Source organism: Fistularia commersonii, chromosome 6, assembly GCF_037954325.1.
Source record: "Fistularia commersonii isolate RoL2024-O1a breed Wild chromosome 6, RoL_Fcom_v1.0, whole genome shotgun sequence".
Classification (NCBI taxonomy): domain Eukaryota; kingdom Metazoa; phylum Chordata; class Actinopteri; order Syngnathiformes; family Fistulariidae; genus Fistularia; species Fistularia commersonii.
Genome location: NC_141289.1, coordinates 17,557,131 through 17,574,565, shown reverse-complemented (window position 1 = coordinate 17,574,565; position 17,435 = coordinate 17,557,131). Strand labels below are relative to the sequence as shown.

Sequence of the window (17,435 nt, the reverse complement as noted above, 5' to 3'; positions counted from 1 at the left end):
AGCTTGAACACAAGATTAAGTTTTGAGCATTTGTCAACTGAATAAAAGAAAATTAATTGAGAAATTCTGTCAGGAGAAGAGTTGAAGTTCCACCCCCTGCTAATTTCTTTTTTCAGGGCTTCTGGAATTTGCTTCTCAACACGGGCAGGATCGAGACAAAAGCAGCCTTCAGCTTAATTTCTTTGAATTCTATATATCCTGAAAATGGCAGCCTGGAAACTTACACAAGAGATTAAATAAGTACCTGAGACTGAAGCCTTTCAGTGCTTTTTATGACTTAACAACAAACTGATATCAAACGGGTCTTCTCAGAACTCCAACTGTGCCAGTCCGGTCTGCCAGCAATGAATGGACAAGGTTCACTTGATGAAATCTTAAATGCTTACAAAGAGTTTATTTTCTGTATGAAAACCTAATTTCAGATACTGAACCCATTATCTAAGCAGTAGTACCCTGGTAAACATCTGTACTGTGTCACATTGACTAAAACTTCTTAAAAAGGGCAATTAAGGTACTCTGACACTGCCAAAATGAATTAAAACCCAATAAAATGAGGTCCAATGACGGAGCCCGGTGGAGCACCACACACTGCATGGAGATCTGAGCGAGACGGTAAAAAACTTGGATAGAAAATGCGGTTTACTCAGCTATAAGTCAGAAAACAAGATGCAAGCGAGAAGTTCTGATGCGAATTCAACTCTCTCATTTACTTTCATGCTTTTTAGATACACATCTCAGTAGTTAATAGCTCACCGTTCAAAATTCCTGGAAATGAAACCTCTCTCGTCAGAGGGTCAGGGATCAGTCTTCTTTATTGCACCCTGCTATTCTGCAAAACAGCGGTGCAACTCTTCAACTTATTTGTTACGTGATTCCATAGAGGTTCTATGAATGGCGTCGTGTCATGTCTCAACATCACTGCTGTCCTAGAAAAAGGCAAAAAAAAAAAAAAAGAATAAATGAAGGGAGATATGGAGAACTAAAGGTGTTTGTGTTAAGATGGAAAATCTGGCGACAGAAAAATTAAATGAATGATTGACATGTATGAGCGATATAAACAAGATTACAACAAGAGGCACCGCCACTTAAAAATGATTCCAATGTAGCCGGTGACATTTCACATTTACCGCTGTGAAACGAATAATGTTTAATTTGTAGATGAACAGGATAAAACCAAGCGCTCAGTTCAGGTGTGAAATGTGGTTTCCTCTGCATGATGAATCCATCATTTCAAAATGTATGGGTTGCGACTTTAAGATTTATTTATTTATGAGGTTGAAAAGGTGACAAGAGATCATTACCACTGGCATACACCATAACAACTACATCTATTCTTTATCACGGGAACCTCTGTGTTCATGGATTTTTTTTTTTCACCTTTTTTAAGGTCAATTATCAGATCACCGAGCTGTGGTCTAAAAAAATCGAGGTAAAGACCCTCGTCTTTGTCAATCTAACTACATTCCTACCACAATGAATGGCAGTGCTCCGACAGACTTAGTGTTTTTAACGTCTTAGTTTTAAAATTGTTCCAAACAATCGTCAAATGTTCAATAAGACGCTCAACAAGACCAATAAAGTAATTGAGCATTTAAACAAATCCAAGTGTTCAAGCGATGAATACTTTCTACTCCAAGTAAACAACGACGAACTCCAAGTTTTTTGTCCTCCCACGACATTCCTTCAAAATGTCTTAGCTTCGGTTTACTGCTGGTCAACATCAAACAAGACCATTTAACTCATTTCCTTTAAATAAATTCATACAATGACGCTTAAATGTTATTGCTGCACACACACAAACACCCAATAAGAGAACAGCCCCCCAAAAACATCGGAAATAGCAATTGGCATTTAGTCTCGCATGATCCCATGGTTGAAAGAGTGTTGTCTTTACCTAAAGCAGGAGTGTCCTAATTTTTGGCAAAGAGGGTCATGTTAGTTGTGGTGAAAATGTGTGAGGGCCGATGTATCCGCGCTTTTGTCGCAGGCTAACGAAAAAAAATCCGCCATTTTCATCACGCAGTCTTAAATGAATTCACCTGGGTAAAAGGTTTGCGGTGCCTGGCAATCGGCATTTTCATTTGATTCGCGGGCTCTTGTAAAAAAGTGCTGCTGTGTCATTAAATCGTTGCAGTTTGCGTTTTTTTTTGTCTGGTCGTACCTCTTCACGTTGAATTCCTTGAGCAGACACCGTTGTTTTGCAGTTCGGTGAAAAAAATACTCAAATTTCCACTCGTCCTGAAAGCGGCGGCCCTCGCTGTCATCTTTCCTTTTTTTTAAGTTGCAGTAACTATTTTTGACAAGGGCTGGAAAGCATCACACGATGCCCTTTGACCCTTGTGACAGGGGTCAGTTTCCCATGGTGAGTGTGTAGCCACAGGTCTACTGCCATCTTCTGGTGAAATATAAAATATCTTTCTGTACACTGTGTTTTATACTCAATATAATCAATAATATGTGGCTGCATATTATAGATTTTGTGACAGAGGTTGTGGGCCGGCGGACATTTGAACACGGGCCGCATTTGGCCCGCGAGCCAGACTTTGGACATGCCAGACCCTAAAGGTTTGAGAGACCTGACAGACAGGAGACACTGGTCAACGAAGAAAAGTTACCCCGACCATGTTTTTCGAGAGTTTATTGGAAAGAAGTTGGAAAATCATGAGTGGAAAGTCAATCTGAAACGTTTCCAGACGCACAACAATCCTTGTGATAAAAGTGGATCCTAAATATAGTTTTCAGTGTTTTGCTTCCACAGATGTAGATCAGTGAAACGGAATCTCGGGATCATCTGGAAATGCTTGCAAAGAATAGTTTGGCTACCAGAATGTGCTTTGACTACATTTTGTAAAATGATAAAGTAGCTAAACTTTACTAAACAAGGGAACTATGCATTAATTCCATGTACAGTCAATCCTGGCAACCTAGACTGACAGGTAAGCAGTAACAAATGTAGACCTCCAGGTAAATGACAAGAAATTGAATTATTGATGCCCATATTGTCTGGTATGTTTTATTAATAGTGTGTGTGGGTTATATAACCATAAACCAATCAATGCATCTAGAAACAGTTTATACAAAAGTTTGCGAGTATCCAAACTCAGATACCAAGAATTCCTCAGAGAGTATCAATAATCTAATCCAGTGAATGATTACATTTGAAAAAAAAACAAAAAAAACATACATATATTTATATATATATATATATATATATATATATATATATATCGATCGGGTTGAATATAAAAGGAAAAAAAAAACAGATATATTTTTACAAAAAGAAAATTATTAAAATTTTCCTTATCTCTGGTAAAGCAGTTCCTTTCTTTTGGCATAGATGTTGCTCAGTGAAAACACAGAATCGGTGAGAGCCGTGGGGAGGTAAGGGAAGAGCTGGAAGAAGAAGCGATCGATGGCAGAGACAAGCAGGTATCTGTATTTGGGCCGAGCGGACAAGATGGCGTGCAGCATGGCGTCGATGACCAGGTCGGCATTCTGGAAACCGGAGTCGCACGTGGTGACGAAGTACTCATTGGCCAGCTCGATGTACTGGCGGTTGAAGATCTGCTTGCGCTCCTCATCCAGTTTTTCCCAGATATCCGCTGCGGTTTTGATCCTCAGGATATTGGTGGCTCGTCCGAAGTTTCCCGGTTGAATGATGCTGACCTGAACAATCGAAAAAAAGAGACCGATTTTAGTGTTCAAATTTTCACCATTTTTTTTTTCTATAAATAAGCAAAATAGATTTTGAGCAATTTTCATCTCACTGTTGATTCTTATGACCTGGAGTATCTTTATGAATGAAATCTATTCAATTTGAATACAAAAATACAAATAAAAAAAAAAGAAAATTCAAAAAATAATTCGCTTTTCGAGTTATGCTGAAAAATCAAATGCAAAAAAAAATAAAATAAATTGAGAGAACTATAGAATATGGCTAGAGGATTTATTATATAATTTGTTTTTCTCAATGTGGCTTTTTTTAACCCTCATGCGATCTTATCATTGTGTTTACTCCCCTTGTCCTACGGGTCAAAAATGGCCCATAAGACAATCTTTGTACCCTAGTGGTGTACAGCCCACATGGAAACATAAACAAAAAAAGAAGTATCACTTTTTCTAAGTATGGGGTCTCTTTAGGAAAAGTCATTAAATTTCAAGTTGGAAAAAAATAGGTTGAGGTGTTTTTTCTACAGCTAAACATGGTAGTGGGTCACTTTTGACCTGCGAGACAACACATGGGTTAAATAAAGGATTGTTTGAATGAGTTTTCAATGTGACACCCCGAGGGGGTGAAAAGCTAATTTGGCTCATGCTTAATAGACAGCATTAAAAAGAACCCTCTTAAAAACAAAACAGCTCCACTGTTCTTCACCTCTCTTTCCTCACGGGTTTTGTAAAAATATTTTAACTGTAACTGGCACGGCGTTGACGTACCTTGACACCAAAGCTGGCCATTTCAACCCGCAGGCAATCCGCAAAGGCTTCCAGCCCCCTCTTGGACACACTGTACGCTCCCATGTTCAGGCAGTTGAAGAAGGCAAAAATACTTGACACGTAAACCATCCGGCCTACAGTGGAAAAAAAAAAAAAAAAAAAAAAAGCTGCTCAATTTTAAACTGCCACAATAAGAATTTCAGGGGAAAATACAGGAAGTGAAGGAAAGCGTACCTCTAGCGGCCCGGACCAAAGGTAAAAAGGCGATGGTGGTCCGGATACAGCCGAACAGGTTGATGTCCACCATGGTGCGGAAGTCTTCGATGGTGCTCCACTCAATTTCCGCCCAGTCGGAGATACCGGCGTTGTTCACCACGGCCCACAGACCTGAGATGGCAAAGTACCGTTAAAATTCTGCTTTGGTTTTATTTTTAAACTATGAGTTTCCCATTACCTGGGGGAGAAACAGTTGGGTTCATCAGGTTTGGACCTCCGTGACCTCCATTGTTTACAATACGTTTGTTATATTCCTTAATAGTTTGTCAAATGCTGATTGCCAACATGAATCTACTCATATCGCCAAATAAGCGCTTGATCCTTTCACTATTTGACGTTGCATTCTCTGCGTCTGCAAATTTCACTTTTCTTATCCCCATCCCCGACAATCATTCAGTTGCCAATTTGATAGGACATGTTCAATAAATATAGCATCATAACCTTTACCTTCTTCGGTTCCCATTATTAAAACCACCTCATTTGCGCAAGTCGCAATTTTTTTGTCATTTTTTTCGCAGCGCGCATTTCTGGTTTGGTTCATGCAAAATAAAAACGTGCGGTCAGGTTCTCACCTTTTTCCGGCAGGTTTTCCTGGACGATCTTCTTTGCCTGTTGCACGTCTTCGTCCCTGGTAATGTCCAGCTTGAGGATTTTCAGGTTGCTGGAGCTCTGCCTCATCAGGCTCTGGGCGCCGAGTCCTTCTGGGAACAAACAACCGGCAAAGACCACAAAGCCCTTGTTGTCCAGACAGCGGGCCAGCTGGTATCCGAAGCCGCTGTCGCAGCCGGTGATCAGCACGGCGTGGCCGTAGCCGTCCTCCATGGGACTGCTGCAGTGGCGGGAAAGCAACTGAACCAAGAGGAGCAGCAGGCTGATAACGACGGCGACCGCCAGGATGTGGTAGGCGAGCCAGGCGGCGGTCATGATGGCGATGCGTCCGTGAAGAGCTGATGGAGGAGTCTGATGGTTCTGCCAAGCCGTGGCCTCACGCAATTTATACCTAATGACAACACAGCAACAGTGTGACCGCTGTTTATTTTTCTTTCTTTCAGGGTCAATTTCCTATAATTTGTTCTGCTCTTCATGTGACTCCAGAGACACTTCTGTTATTCAATAACAAACATTTTAATGTTGAGGATTTCACTTTGTGCTCTTTGTTCTTCTCAACTTCCAGCCGACACACTATCTTGATTTAACTTTTTTTTCCCGTTTATCCTGGCCTGTTTCCTCAACACACTTACTCCGGACTAACCGCACTGTTACAAACTCTTCTTCATCAATTTCAAAGAAAATGTCTGCAGTCCGAAGAAAGGAAAAAAGAAACTCGAGTGAAATAATTTGTAGAATTAGACGCACCAGGAATATTAATAATAACTTTGTTTTCAAACATTTGTGTTTGGGTTATTTAGAAAATGGTATTAACATTTCTTTTTTTGTCCCCAACCCCAGAAAATAAAGTTACCAAAGACTTTTCACTCTCACATCTAGTAAAAGTATTAAAAAAAAACACAAGAAAACCCCGATACATACAACCAACAAACCAAGAGATCCCAATAATTGTGTGTATGTCCTGCATCTTCTGTCTTTCACTTGTAAAGTGTCTTTGAGTACCATGAAAAGTGCTATACAAATCCTATGTATTATTATTATTATTATCATTATTAAGAGATCTGACTTGGATAGGTACATGACATGACAATCAATACTAGGAACTTGACTTGACAGGAACATGACAAGACCAATCTCACCAGAAATAACACCAGGCGATACAAAAAAACATTTCTGGGTTAACGTCCATTCACAGTTTTGGTTGCACACCATCTTTCATTCTAAAAGCTAACGTGTTCACTACGTGTTGGAGCACGTAGTGAAGACTTTTAAGTCTTAATCTAATTTTTTTTCCCTATCCCACTTCCTTAAAGCCTGGAATAACATTTTTTAAATGTTTAATTTCAGTGGGATACGATGTATCCTTACTAATATTCTTGTGAATCTACGTGATCATTTATTATGCCTTTATCGCTTTTAATCATTTTGCCACCAGCTTTCCTGGCTTGTCGCCATGCTCATAGCGTACACAATGATAACTAAATGAGCAAAGGTCAAATTCAGCCCAAGATACTTGTATACAATTCAGGCACAGATATTTTGGCTTCAATATTATGAATTTGGTCATTCTTTCTTAAGGTTACTATTCTTATTTGCAAGGAGGTGCTTGACCCCTCAGTCATGCCTTCAATTTGAGTCACCGCTGCTTCCCAGCTTGACCAAATTTTTGGGAGGGATAAACAAAACAAGCAGGAAATGGTCAGAAATCAGGATGCTTTCCGCTTGCAGGAGTGTGCATAATGCTAGAAGCCTGTCATCGGTGAAATTGTATATCAATGTAGAGAAGTTGCAATCGATGTTTGAGATATAGGTGACATTGTTTGGCCTTGGGAGATGAGCTGTCCACCTCTGGGACCAGAAACAGTTGAAGTTCCCGACAAGGACAAGAGAGAAACGTGGGTGACGGAAGCTTCTGTGATATCAGTGGATTTTCTTGCAAAAAGGTGATTCCCAGTTTAAGGCGACGAAGGTGCTGCAGATTCATATTTTTCTTGACAAGATTGTTTAGACCAGGGGTTTGAAACCTTTCTGACTGGGAGAGCCATAAAAGCCAAATATTTCTAAATATATATCATCGAGAGCCATATAGTATTCTTAATGAATAATAAATTAAATATGTCTTACTTTTAATGCGACCTCTGGTGCTGCATGGATTTGTTGGAAGCGCCGCTTTATATTTGACCGTTTCATCAATGCAATTTAATCATATTAGACATACCGCAGATCCAGATGAAAATTTAAGGTAATTGCAAGGTAAATCTAGTACTGCTTCAAATGACATTACAGGCTAAAAACAATTATGGTTAATACATGGAAAAAAACAAACAAAAAAAGTCCTTCCTGACCCAAAACCCACTCAACCACTCTGACACCAAGACATAATATGCATCATCAAGAATATCTGCTGCTTTTCATAGCAAATAAATGAAACCCCCCTGGTAATACAGTTTCCTGGTCATAACAGCAAATGTTGCTGACGTATTTCTGAACAGCGTGTACCTCTGTCAGACGGGAGGACGCTGCTGTCCTGTTCCCTTCATGGGGAAGTCAATGCCTCCTCTTGGATGGATGGAACCCCCAGGGCTGTGCAGCTGAAACTGTTTCTCCACTGTTAACTTATAAATATATAACATCGTACAAAGTCATTTTTTTCCCTTTTTTTTCTTAAATATCTACAGGCAACTGAAAGCTTTTCCCCGTTCCTCTTCTTCTCTTCAGTGTGAGCACAGTGTCTGTCTGACACCGTCTGTCTCCAGCTGCAGAGGCAAATGCCTTTTATCGGCAATGTGTTGTCACAGGTCATAGGTCACCTGAATCCGAGCCAGGGGTTTGGGAACCGGAAAAAGTCAGGGAATGCCCTTTGCCAGAACACCCCGTCTACCCCTGATGGTCATCAAGTTAGACTGAATGGTCCAAACTCGAACAACCAAGACAAACAAACACTCACACCAACAAAAAAAAAAATCTAATTTTAGAAACAACCATCCTAAGATTAAAGCTAAATAGCTGATAATGATTAAAAATGAGAAATAATTATTAAATAAACAGCAGGAAATCATTTGAAAAATTGGCAATAAATAACAGATACTTTTTGCCAAACTTAGATATAAGCCTTATATAGGCTCTAAGGCTCGGGGGGGGGGGGCATTGGTGCCGGTAGCCTACAGGGGGTACCAGTGGAAATTGGGCTACTGCGGATCGAAGAAGTAGAGGAAGAAGGTGTGTTCGGAAGAAGAGAGAAGAGAGGAAAGGCAAGAGTCTGGGACTGAGAGTAGGAAAAGGAAAAGGTAGACAGTTGGTTGACATAATGCAAAAAATGAAGATGGAAACTAGGCTGAGAGCAGAAGTCAGCATTTGTGAGCAGCAGTATGGCAGAGAACAGTACAGTACTGGTGCAGGACATGTATGCTAGCTGTGAGACAGTGTTGAGGTTTTCTGTAGGTGTAACAGAGAAGTTCAAGGTGGAGGTGGGACTTCATCAGGGATCAGCTCTGAGCCCCTTCTTGTTTGCAAGAATCTCCATGGACCATGATGTTTGCAGATGACGTGACCTGTAATGAAAGCGGAGAACAGATTGAGGAAAATCTAGAGCAGTGGAGGTATGCTCTGGAAAGGTGGGAGTGAAGGTTGGTCACAGCAAGACAGAGTATATGTGTGTGAATGAGAGGAACTCAAGTGGAACAGAGAGGCTACAGGGAGTGGAGATCAAGAAATTGGAGGATTTCAGGTACTTGGGGTCAACAGTCCAGAGGAACGGACAGTGTGGAAAAGAGGTGAAGAGACGGGTTCAACACGGTTAGAATGTGTGGAGAAATTTTCTTTTAAAAAGATACACTTGTAAGGAAAAACAAAAATGACGACACACATTTCAATGATGGGTTAGCTTGTCTTAAATGGGGACAATATGCCTGACACCTTTTTCTGCCTCGGAAAATAATTCGTGACCCGCTGGAGGTCTGAGGAAATTCCCGGTAAAGTCCAAGACACTCAAATGTTTCAATCGTCGGGCTGCTGAACTATCTGGTGGTTTGTTGTGAAATTCATGACACTGCGCTGGTACTCCTTCCCACAGATGCCGCACTTCTGGAATTTGCCTATTTTTCTATACCGATGCTAAATTAGTAGCAAATATTACGAACCTATTTGCAAAAATTGTAACTGATTGTAACTGAACTACAAAAATTGTAATTGATATCTATTGTTACCGCAGTAAATAAAAATAATTTTCTTTTTATAATGCGGCTCAGGGCAGCACAGGGTCAATCCGGGTGAAAGACTGGTCGCAACATTGTCATCTAAATCACAGAAATGGACTTTTGTCCCTGCAGAGCAGTGACATCATACAAGCCTTGAAAACTCTTTCCACTACACAAACACATGCTATTTCAACGTCAACACCATTTCTGACAAAATTGGGGTATTTTCCTTTCTTTGTTATTATCTGAAAATGATAAAACCTAAGGACTAGGTTGGCTGATTTTGGCGACATATTCAATATTAATTTACTTTTCCATGAGTTGAGTATATATTACTTGTGTACTCTTCACACCACTGAAGTTGTGTATTTTAGAGTGTTTTTTTTTTTTTTCCACAGGCCAACGCGAGTTTCTGAAAACTGATTCATTTCCACTGTGCAAATGGGTTAAATTTGAACAAGCCCTGAGGACTTTCTTTTTATGAGCCGTTGACATGATTACAGAAGTTACACAAGTCCTGGACAGAAATCATGAATAAGTGACTGTGCATGCCGGAGTGACTCCCCTTTTACACACAAAACTACAACTTGACTTGGGTTTCCTCAAACCCAGAGTCGGCCAAGGAGCAAAATATTTTGTGATACATATTTTTAGTGGGTTCACGCTCTCAATCATGGGACTGCAAATTTTCTGTTTTTTTTTTCTGTTTTGATAAATCATGAAGCGTTTTTAAAAGTACCATATTTGCCCGCGACGCTTGCTGGATACGAATAAATATTAACTTTCATTCCACAAAACTAAAAAGTACAGATGCTCGACGACACAGTGCGAGAAAATAAACAAGCTGATTCTGAGTGAACGAGTGTGGTTATAAAATGAAAACACATTGCAACCATGTCTTATTTGTTGCTAAAAACATCCTCACAAACACATTGAGCGGACTTATATCAGCTTTATATAAGACAACGTTTGCCAACAAGCCGCCGTGCTTGCTGTGGTTTTGTATCTGCAACCAGATGCAATCAGCTGTCACCGCTAGGAGCTGTGAGGAAACAGCAGACTTACAGCCCCGTCCAGCTACAATCGCCCCGAGGCTCTGAGCCCGATTATCACGAAGTGCTTTGAATGACTAACCACTCCCCCAAACCTGAGAGCCCTTCCGGTTTGCATTAGGTCCGCAGAGGACGCAATCTGCTCGGGCTCATGTGAGAATGGTGTCGTTCAGTGATCCCGCAACGGCTTATCAACAAATTTCAACAGTCGACCTCAACGACTCCCTCTGCAACCCGAGTTGGCAACAACATCTCGAGCAGCATCAGACTCAGCGGGGTCCCGCAGGGCCGTGTGCTCGGTCCCCTGCTCTCCACTTTGCTGACTCACGGCTGCAAACCAACCGGCAGCTCCGATCACACGGCGGTGTTTGCGCACAACTCTGGTCGGTCCCGTCGCCAAAAACGACACAAGCGTCTACAGGAAGTAGGTCGACCTTCTAATCATGCTGTACAGAGATGACAACCTCCTGCAGAACATCGACAAGTCAAAGGCAATCGTGGAGAGGCCAAGCCAACACACCACAGCATCAACGGTGATTGAGTAGCACCGAATCCCTTTGGGGCGCACATCGGTGATGACCTCTCCTGGACCACCAACACTACATCACTGGCGAAGAAGACACAGCGGCGCCTCTACTTCCTTCGCACAAGACCCGTAGTGTACACTTTCGACCGGAGCAACACTGAGAACATCCTGATGAGTTGCACGGACTACAACAGAAAAGCTCTGAAGCGCATCTCCATGCACCTAGAAGGATCTTCGGTGGCCCACTCCCTTCCCTGAAAGGAACACCAACTGCCTCACCCAATGTGAGCCTCCTGTTAAGCCTCCTGCCTTCAAGGAGAAGGTACCAGAACCTCTGCACCCGCTGCACCAGACTCACCAACAACATCATACACCAGCATGTCAGGATGCTCACTCTTTCCCCCGTTCTCCCTCTCCCTCCACTCGGCCCCCAAAACACTGGACTCTGACAATATATTGCACTTTATATTATTGCTATTTTTGCACAGTTACAGTCAAATCCATCATGCTGCGATTGTATTATATACCAGATACTGAATTTTTTTATGCCTTTAAATCAATTTAATTTTCTCACCTGCTATTGTATGCTGTTACTCACTGCGCCGAACCGCACAGAAACTTCTGCTGCTACTCTCTATATCCAAATACATCAATTTATACATTTCTGTTTTTGTCTGTGGAGGTTCTCAGTCATCCGGGTCGTGGTGAATTCTTATTGATATCTTCTTGTCGCGGCAACTGGACTTGAATTTCTTCGCTTGAAGATGTTTCACCCGTCATCCCGCCCTTAAACCTGGTGGTTATATTCGGAAACTCCCCACAGGTCACTGGAAGTGAAGAAGCCTCTTGGATGAGACGTGAAACGTCCTCAAGTGAAGAAATTCAAGTCCAGTTGCCACGACAAGAAGATTTCAACAAGAAAAGTTTCAGTTTAAATTCTGTTAAATCTCTGTCATCCTTTCCCCTCAGTACCATTAGATTGGATCTGCGTGCACTTCATAGTTTAATGGATATTATTAAATGTTTATAGTGCACTTTATTATTATTATTTTGTTAATCTCATCTGTGGGATAATGAGAACCATCTTCTCGATTCCTCTGTACGGGACTGTCTCAGAAAATTAGAATATTGGGATGAAGTTCTTTATCTTCTGTAATGCAATTAAAAAGACAAAAAATACTTTTTCATGATATTCTTATATTTTGAGATAGGATTTTTGAGTTTTCTCAAGATGTAAGCCAAAATCAGCAATATTAAAATAATAAAAGGCTTGCAATATTTCAGTTGATTTGTAATGAATCCAGAATGTGTGGAATTTTAGTTTTTCTAATTGCATTACAGATGATAAAGAACTTTATCACAATATTCTAATTTTCTGAAACAGTCCTATATGTCCAGTACATGTGGAGAAATCAACAATAAAGCGGACTTTGAATTTTGAACTTCAATTTCATCCTGGTAAAACGACCACTAAATGCTGCCAGAAAGACATACATAATCTTTCTTTTAAAAGGAATCACAGGAGAGGAAACGCATCTGAGGGTATTGAGCTATAAATTAATCAACGCTTGGTTATGAGAATAAGTTATGCAAGGACTGTTAACAAGAAACCGCGGTCATATGATAACAACTTGGCAAGATGACGCTCTTATCAAATGTGGCATAATCGGGCTCTACGAAACAGAATGATCGCCTTCCTAGAAGACGTTTCGTCAGGCGGCAATCGCGGAAATTCTACAGTCCATTGGTGACCTTTGACCCCCCCCCGCTCAGAGCTGAAACCAATATTTCTGCGTCACATTTCATGGAGTTTTAATGTAACTGACAAGCTTTTCTGGGTTTTAAATTGAATTTAAGGAGTTACACTCTTTGGTTTCACACAGACAATTTTTCTTTTTTGTATTTTGAACTCACGTTGGTAGCAACTGAGATTACGATACTAACAAATTCTAACAATTCTCTTGGCTTAATGTTCCGATGCTCTTATAACAAATCCTGCGGTCGCATAAATCCTTTACCGTCGACCCTGAAAAGAGAGAGGAGGAAACGGTAAACACACACATCTGAGGAACCGACAACAATTCACACATGAACTCGTGGGAGAAAACCTGGGCAGGAAAGCAGTGGACACCAGAGTAAAATCACGACGGACCACGAAGAAGACAAGAGGCGGAACAGGAAGTAGTTTGGACAAAAGCACAACACTGGCTGTGGACCAGCAAAGCGCTGAGAAATAGGAAAACAGAGAACCTTTAAATAAAGGCTTTGAAAACTGTCCAAAACACAGAAAAAGGCCTTGAGAGAAGAAAAAGTACCAGGGGCAGGAAACCGACAGTAGATAATTTAGGCAGAAATATCCCCTTCTCTACTTTTCTTTGGGAAAAAACAAAACATTTTTTAATTCTAAGATACAAAAGAGTTATCCAAACTCAGGCATCACACCTGATTTGACATATTTCCCCACTTTTTCTTCAAGTGGTTTCATCCCCCGGAATGTCACATTAACCAATTCAGACACAAAGAAGTTTCCAAAGGTCTAAGAATTTTGAATAAAAATCAAACGGGTGGAGGTAACGTCTGAAAAAAAATAGAGGGTCCAGTGAGGAGCTGAAAGGACGATAGTTTCCAAACTCAGATGATCAAGCTTGTTACTTGACAACAAGTGGTGTGAATTAACAATTGGATTGATCGAAGTCTTTGCAAAATTAGCATGCATGGTCAAATCACGGCGGCGAGGGCGCTGAACCGGTTGCAGCCTCCAGTGTTGGAAGTTCTCCGATGACTCTTCCATCTTCGGATGCGTCGACGGTGACGACGAGGAGGAGCGCCGAGGTCCGATCGCGGGTTTTTGTCGAGCGAAGCAACCGGAACCACCTCCTACTCCAAGACCAAGGAGGTGGTTGTGGACTTCAGGAAGAATCGGAGGGGAGGTGGAGATAGTGGACTCCTTCAAGTACTTTGTGGTCCACATTGACAGACAACTGGACTGGACACGCAACACAGGAAGGGTCTTTTGGCGTTCATAGCGGCCCCTCAGGACCTTCTACCAGTCTATGGTAGCCACTCTTCTTTGCTATAGTGTGCTTGTTGGGCGATGCTTGGACTGCTGAGGTCAATGGGCTCAACAAGCTAATGGTGGTGGGACTGAATCTGGACCGTCTCCAATCGGTGGCAGTGGGGAGGGTGAAGGACTTTCCTGGACGATCCCGTCCACCCCGTGCACGACGAGCTGTCGCTAATGGGCGGCTCCTTCAGCCGACGGCTCATCCCAACGTTTCAGACGCTCCTTTGTGCCCACGGACATCGGACTGTATAAGAGCAGGTCTGGACGGCACACAACTCTGACCGGCCGGAGGTGCATCTGTGCTACTGCACCCACATCGTGCCCTAACTCTGTTGTCTATTGTTTTTTTAATCCTTAATCCTTAAAATCCTCCTTGTGTCACTCCATTCACATATTTTTTTTTTTGTCATGTTATTGTCACTCTTTTTCTGCTGTTATCCTTGTTGTGTCGTTTTAGTTGTCTGTTCTCAACTTTGCTGTTTTTTTTTCCTCATTCTTTGTCTGTTCTTATCCTTGTTGTTGTTGTTCACTCTGCTGTCTATTCACGTGTGGATTTCTTTTGCTATCTTTTAATTGTCTCTTTAATTTAGATTCAGACTCTTATCGATATTGTCAGTGGTGCGCTGCTGTGAAAAAGACTTTCCCCATGGGGATCAATAAATTATATTTTATCTGTAAATAGAGGGTGGACACACACACACACACACACAAAACAAAACACTCCAGGCAAATACCCCCCCCCCAGATTAGTCCCCAAACCAAACTGAAAAAACAAGTCTAAATATGAAAAAGAAGTCTGAGCTGGAAGGGACCCGTCCACACAGACTGCTGCTGACAGCCAATAATAATCCACCGTCCAAAACTGAAAAATCCACAGCTCAAAAAGTGAAAACAAGGGACGGAAAGTGAAACAATCTATCCTGAAAACCAGCGGTTATAATCCCAAACGGGATTGTGAGCTTTCCGCTGCTTCCTGGATGTTCCTGGACACGACACCCAGTCCTTGTTTGCATATTTCTGCACCCTTAAATATGCTCAATTTTGCATAAAATCCATCATTTTTATTAGTGTTTCTATTTCCGTAAATAACTCATTTGGGATTATATCTTTTATAGTCTATTCCTGGCTCATCTGTCCTCCGGCTATTAGCGGGTGTTAATGTCTCTTGGGACCTGAAAGGTGTGTTTTGCTCCTGTGACAAATTGGTCCGTGCACCTTTCCAGCACACATTCAGGGAAAAGGCAGGTGAGAACAACGAAAAACACTTCCTGAGCAACAACAATGCTGCACATCACAAAAGAAGTGGGTCGATTATCTATTACAGAAATGGTCAATTAAATGGTCGCTTTCACGGAATTTTACTATAGAGAGCATTCACCCATTCACACACACACATACACACACACACACACTGATGTGGCAGAGCTGCCATGCAGACAAGTGGAGTCTGTTCAGCAGTTCATTTTTCAGCTGTTTCTGGCTGTTTCACATTGTTGTGTCATGTGACTGACAGGCGATCTAGTTTTTGTTTTCTAACAGCTCAAATGTAAAGTGTCCAAACACTTAATTTGCACTCAAGTTTCACTTATCCTTGCACTTGCACTTTGTGAGTTGCACGCCAAGCTGCACTCAAACGTCTCATTGCATTGTATTCTACTCACTGTTCTATTGCAATGTTCACATTTATACCTATAATCATATTTATAACAGTGTTTACACTTTTCTACCAGCACATATCTGAATGCACTGTGGACAGAAAAGTAGGACTGTCACTGTGCAGGGAAACACGTTTCTACACTGTACATGTGATAATAAAGACTCTGAATCTTGAAATGATCACCTTTACAGTTTGGAGACAGATTGCAGATTACAGCATGAATGCAATAATGATGATTAAAATAGTATAATAAAGAGTATAAGCTGATTTACAGAGCGAGGGTTTTTTTCAGAATCCATAGGAGTTGGGACAAAAATATTGTTTTTTTTATTTTTTTTTTTACAGCTGCGCATGTAATTCTGCATCTTGACTCACGTGGATTTGCGTCTCAGGAGCTCTTCAAGGAAGAAAATGGAAGACCCGGCTGAGAGGAACCCGCGGTCCCGCTGCCAAAAACAAAAGGCCTGCTGGTGTCAATGAGGTCACAGCAAGCCTTTTACCACCAGAGCCTAATCTTTTCATCAAGTAAACATCTACTGCAAATGAAAAGAACTTTCCTTCTGAGACAGTACACAGACAAGATGGTTACACATCCCGAAAACACACACCAGTGCCGCCAGGCATGCATGGAGACTGTTCAGTGTCACAGTATATTCACTGATTGCAGAATTCTGTACTGCAAGAGTAAATAAACTCAGTGTCTGGGATTATTGAAGTTCCCACTTCCAGAATTTTGTACAACATGGCGCATTTCCTCTTGATTTCACGCTCCCATTGATATTTATACATTTGCATAGGAAACATTCACGCAGTTCATTGTAAAGCACTATGCTTCCGTTATGGGATGGTGTTCTAGGGCATAAACCAAAGTTGTATAACTGTTAAAAACCAGCTTTGTGATGTTGGCAATAAACATTAAGACTGTAGGAAAATGAAGCGTGTGAAAGATTTGCATGTTCCTGAGAATTTGTTTTTTCAGTGCGACCAAAATAAAAAATCATTTATTTTCATGTTTTATGAAGATGCCAGTTGTGTCCCGTCTGTTTGAATTGCACATGAGGATCGAAATGAGTGGAAATGATTGACAAATGAGTTGTAAACGGACCTTTGCTGACCCAGAGAGTCGTTTTCTGAGGAGAAATTTTGTAATTTGCATTCATGTGCCGTTTGAAAACTTTAACCGACAGACCCGTTAGATTTGAAATTAGGCCAAGGTCAATGGTGACCACTGAGTCCAGGGCGAATATGAAAAATGATCTTTTGTTGACTCGCCGGTCCGCTGGTCGCCACGAAATGTCAACATGAGTAGTAACGAAATCAGCAAAGCACTTCGCAAATTGATTTTCTTTTTCAAGAAACGACCATATATAACACTCATGTACGCCTGAGAATACGTCCAGCTGAATAAACTGATAATAAAGTGGAAGAAAATCAACGACGCCCTGAAAATGTGCAACGTTTTCTTAAAAATAAACAGGAAATCTGAATGAATTGTTTCCATCAGGCCTGCTTGATACCACTCTACATGGTGATTATATTTATTAAACGGAAGACCCACAACTCCTCAATCCATCAGTCCCTGTATGAAAAAACAAAACAAAACCACAAAAACGAGCAG

The 17,435-nt window shown here is 41.2% G+C and overlaps 1 protein-coding gene across 1 annotated transcript; it reads right to left on the bottom strand.

The window, feature by feature from the left end:
* Positions 1–2,637: 2,637 nt before the first annotated feature.
* Positions 2,638–8,058, bottom strand: LOC147233546 (D-beta-hydroxybutyrate dehydrogenase, mitochondrial). The gene is made up of 5 exons (XM_086147514.1): positions 7,822–8,058; positions 5,286–5,713; positions 4,672–4,824; positions 4,438–4,571; positions 2,638–3,666 (listed from the first exon to the last, which is right to left on the bottom strand). The coding sequence occupies exons 2-5, from the start codon at positions 5,635–5,637 to the stop codon at positions 3,301–3,303; spliced, it is 1,005 nt and encodes a 334-aa protein (XP_086003640.1). The 5' UTR covers positions 5,638–5,713; positions 7,822–8,058; the 3' UTR covers positions 2,638–3,300.
* Positions 8,059–17,435: the final 9,377 nt, after the last annotated feature.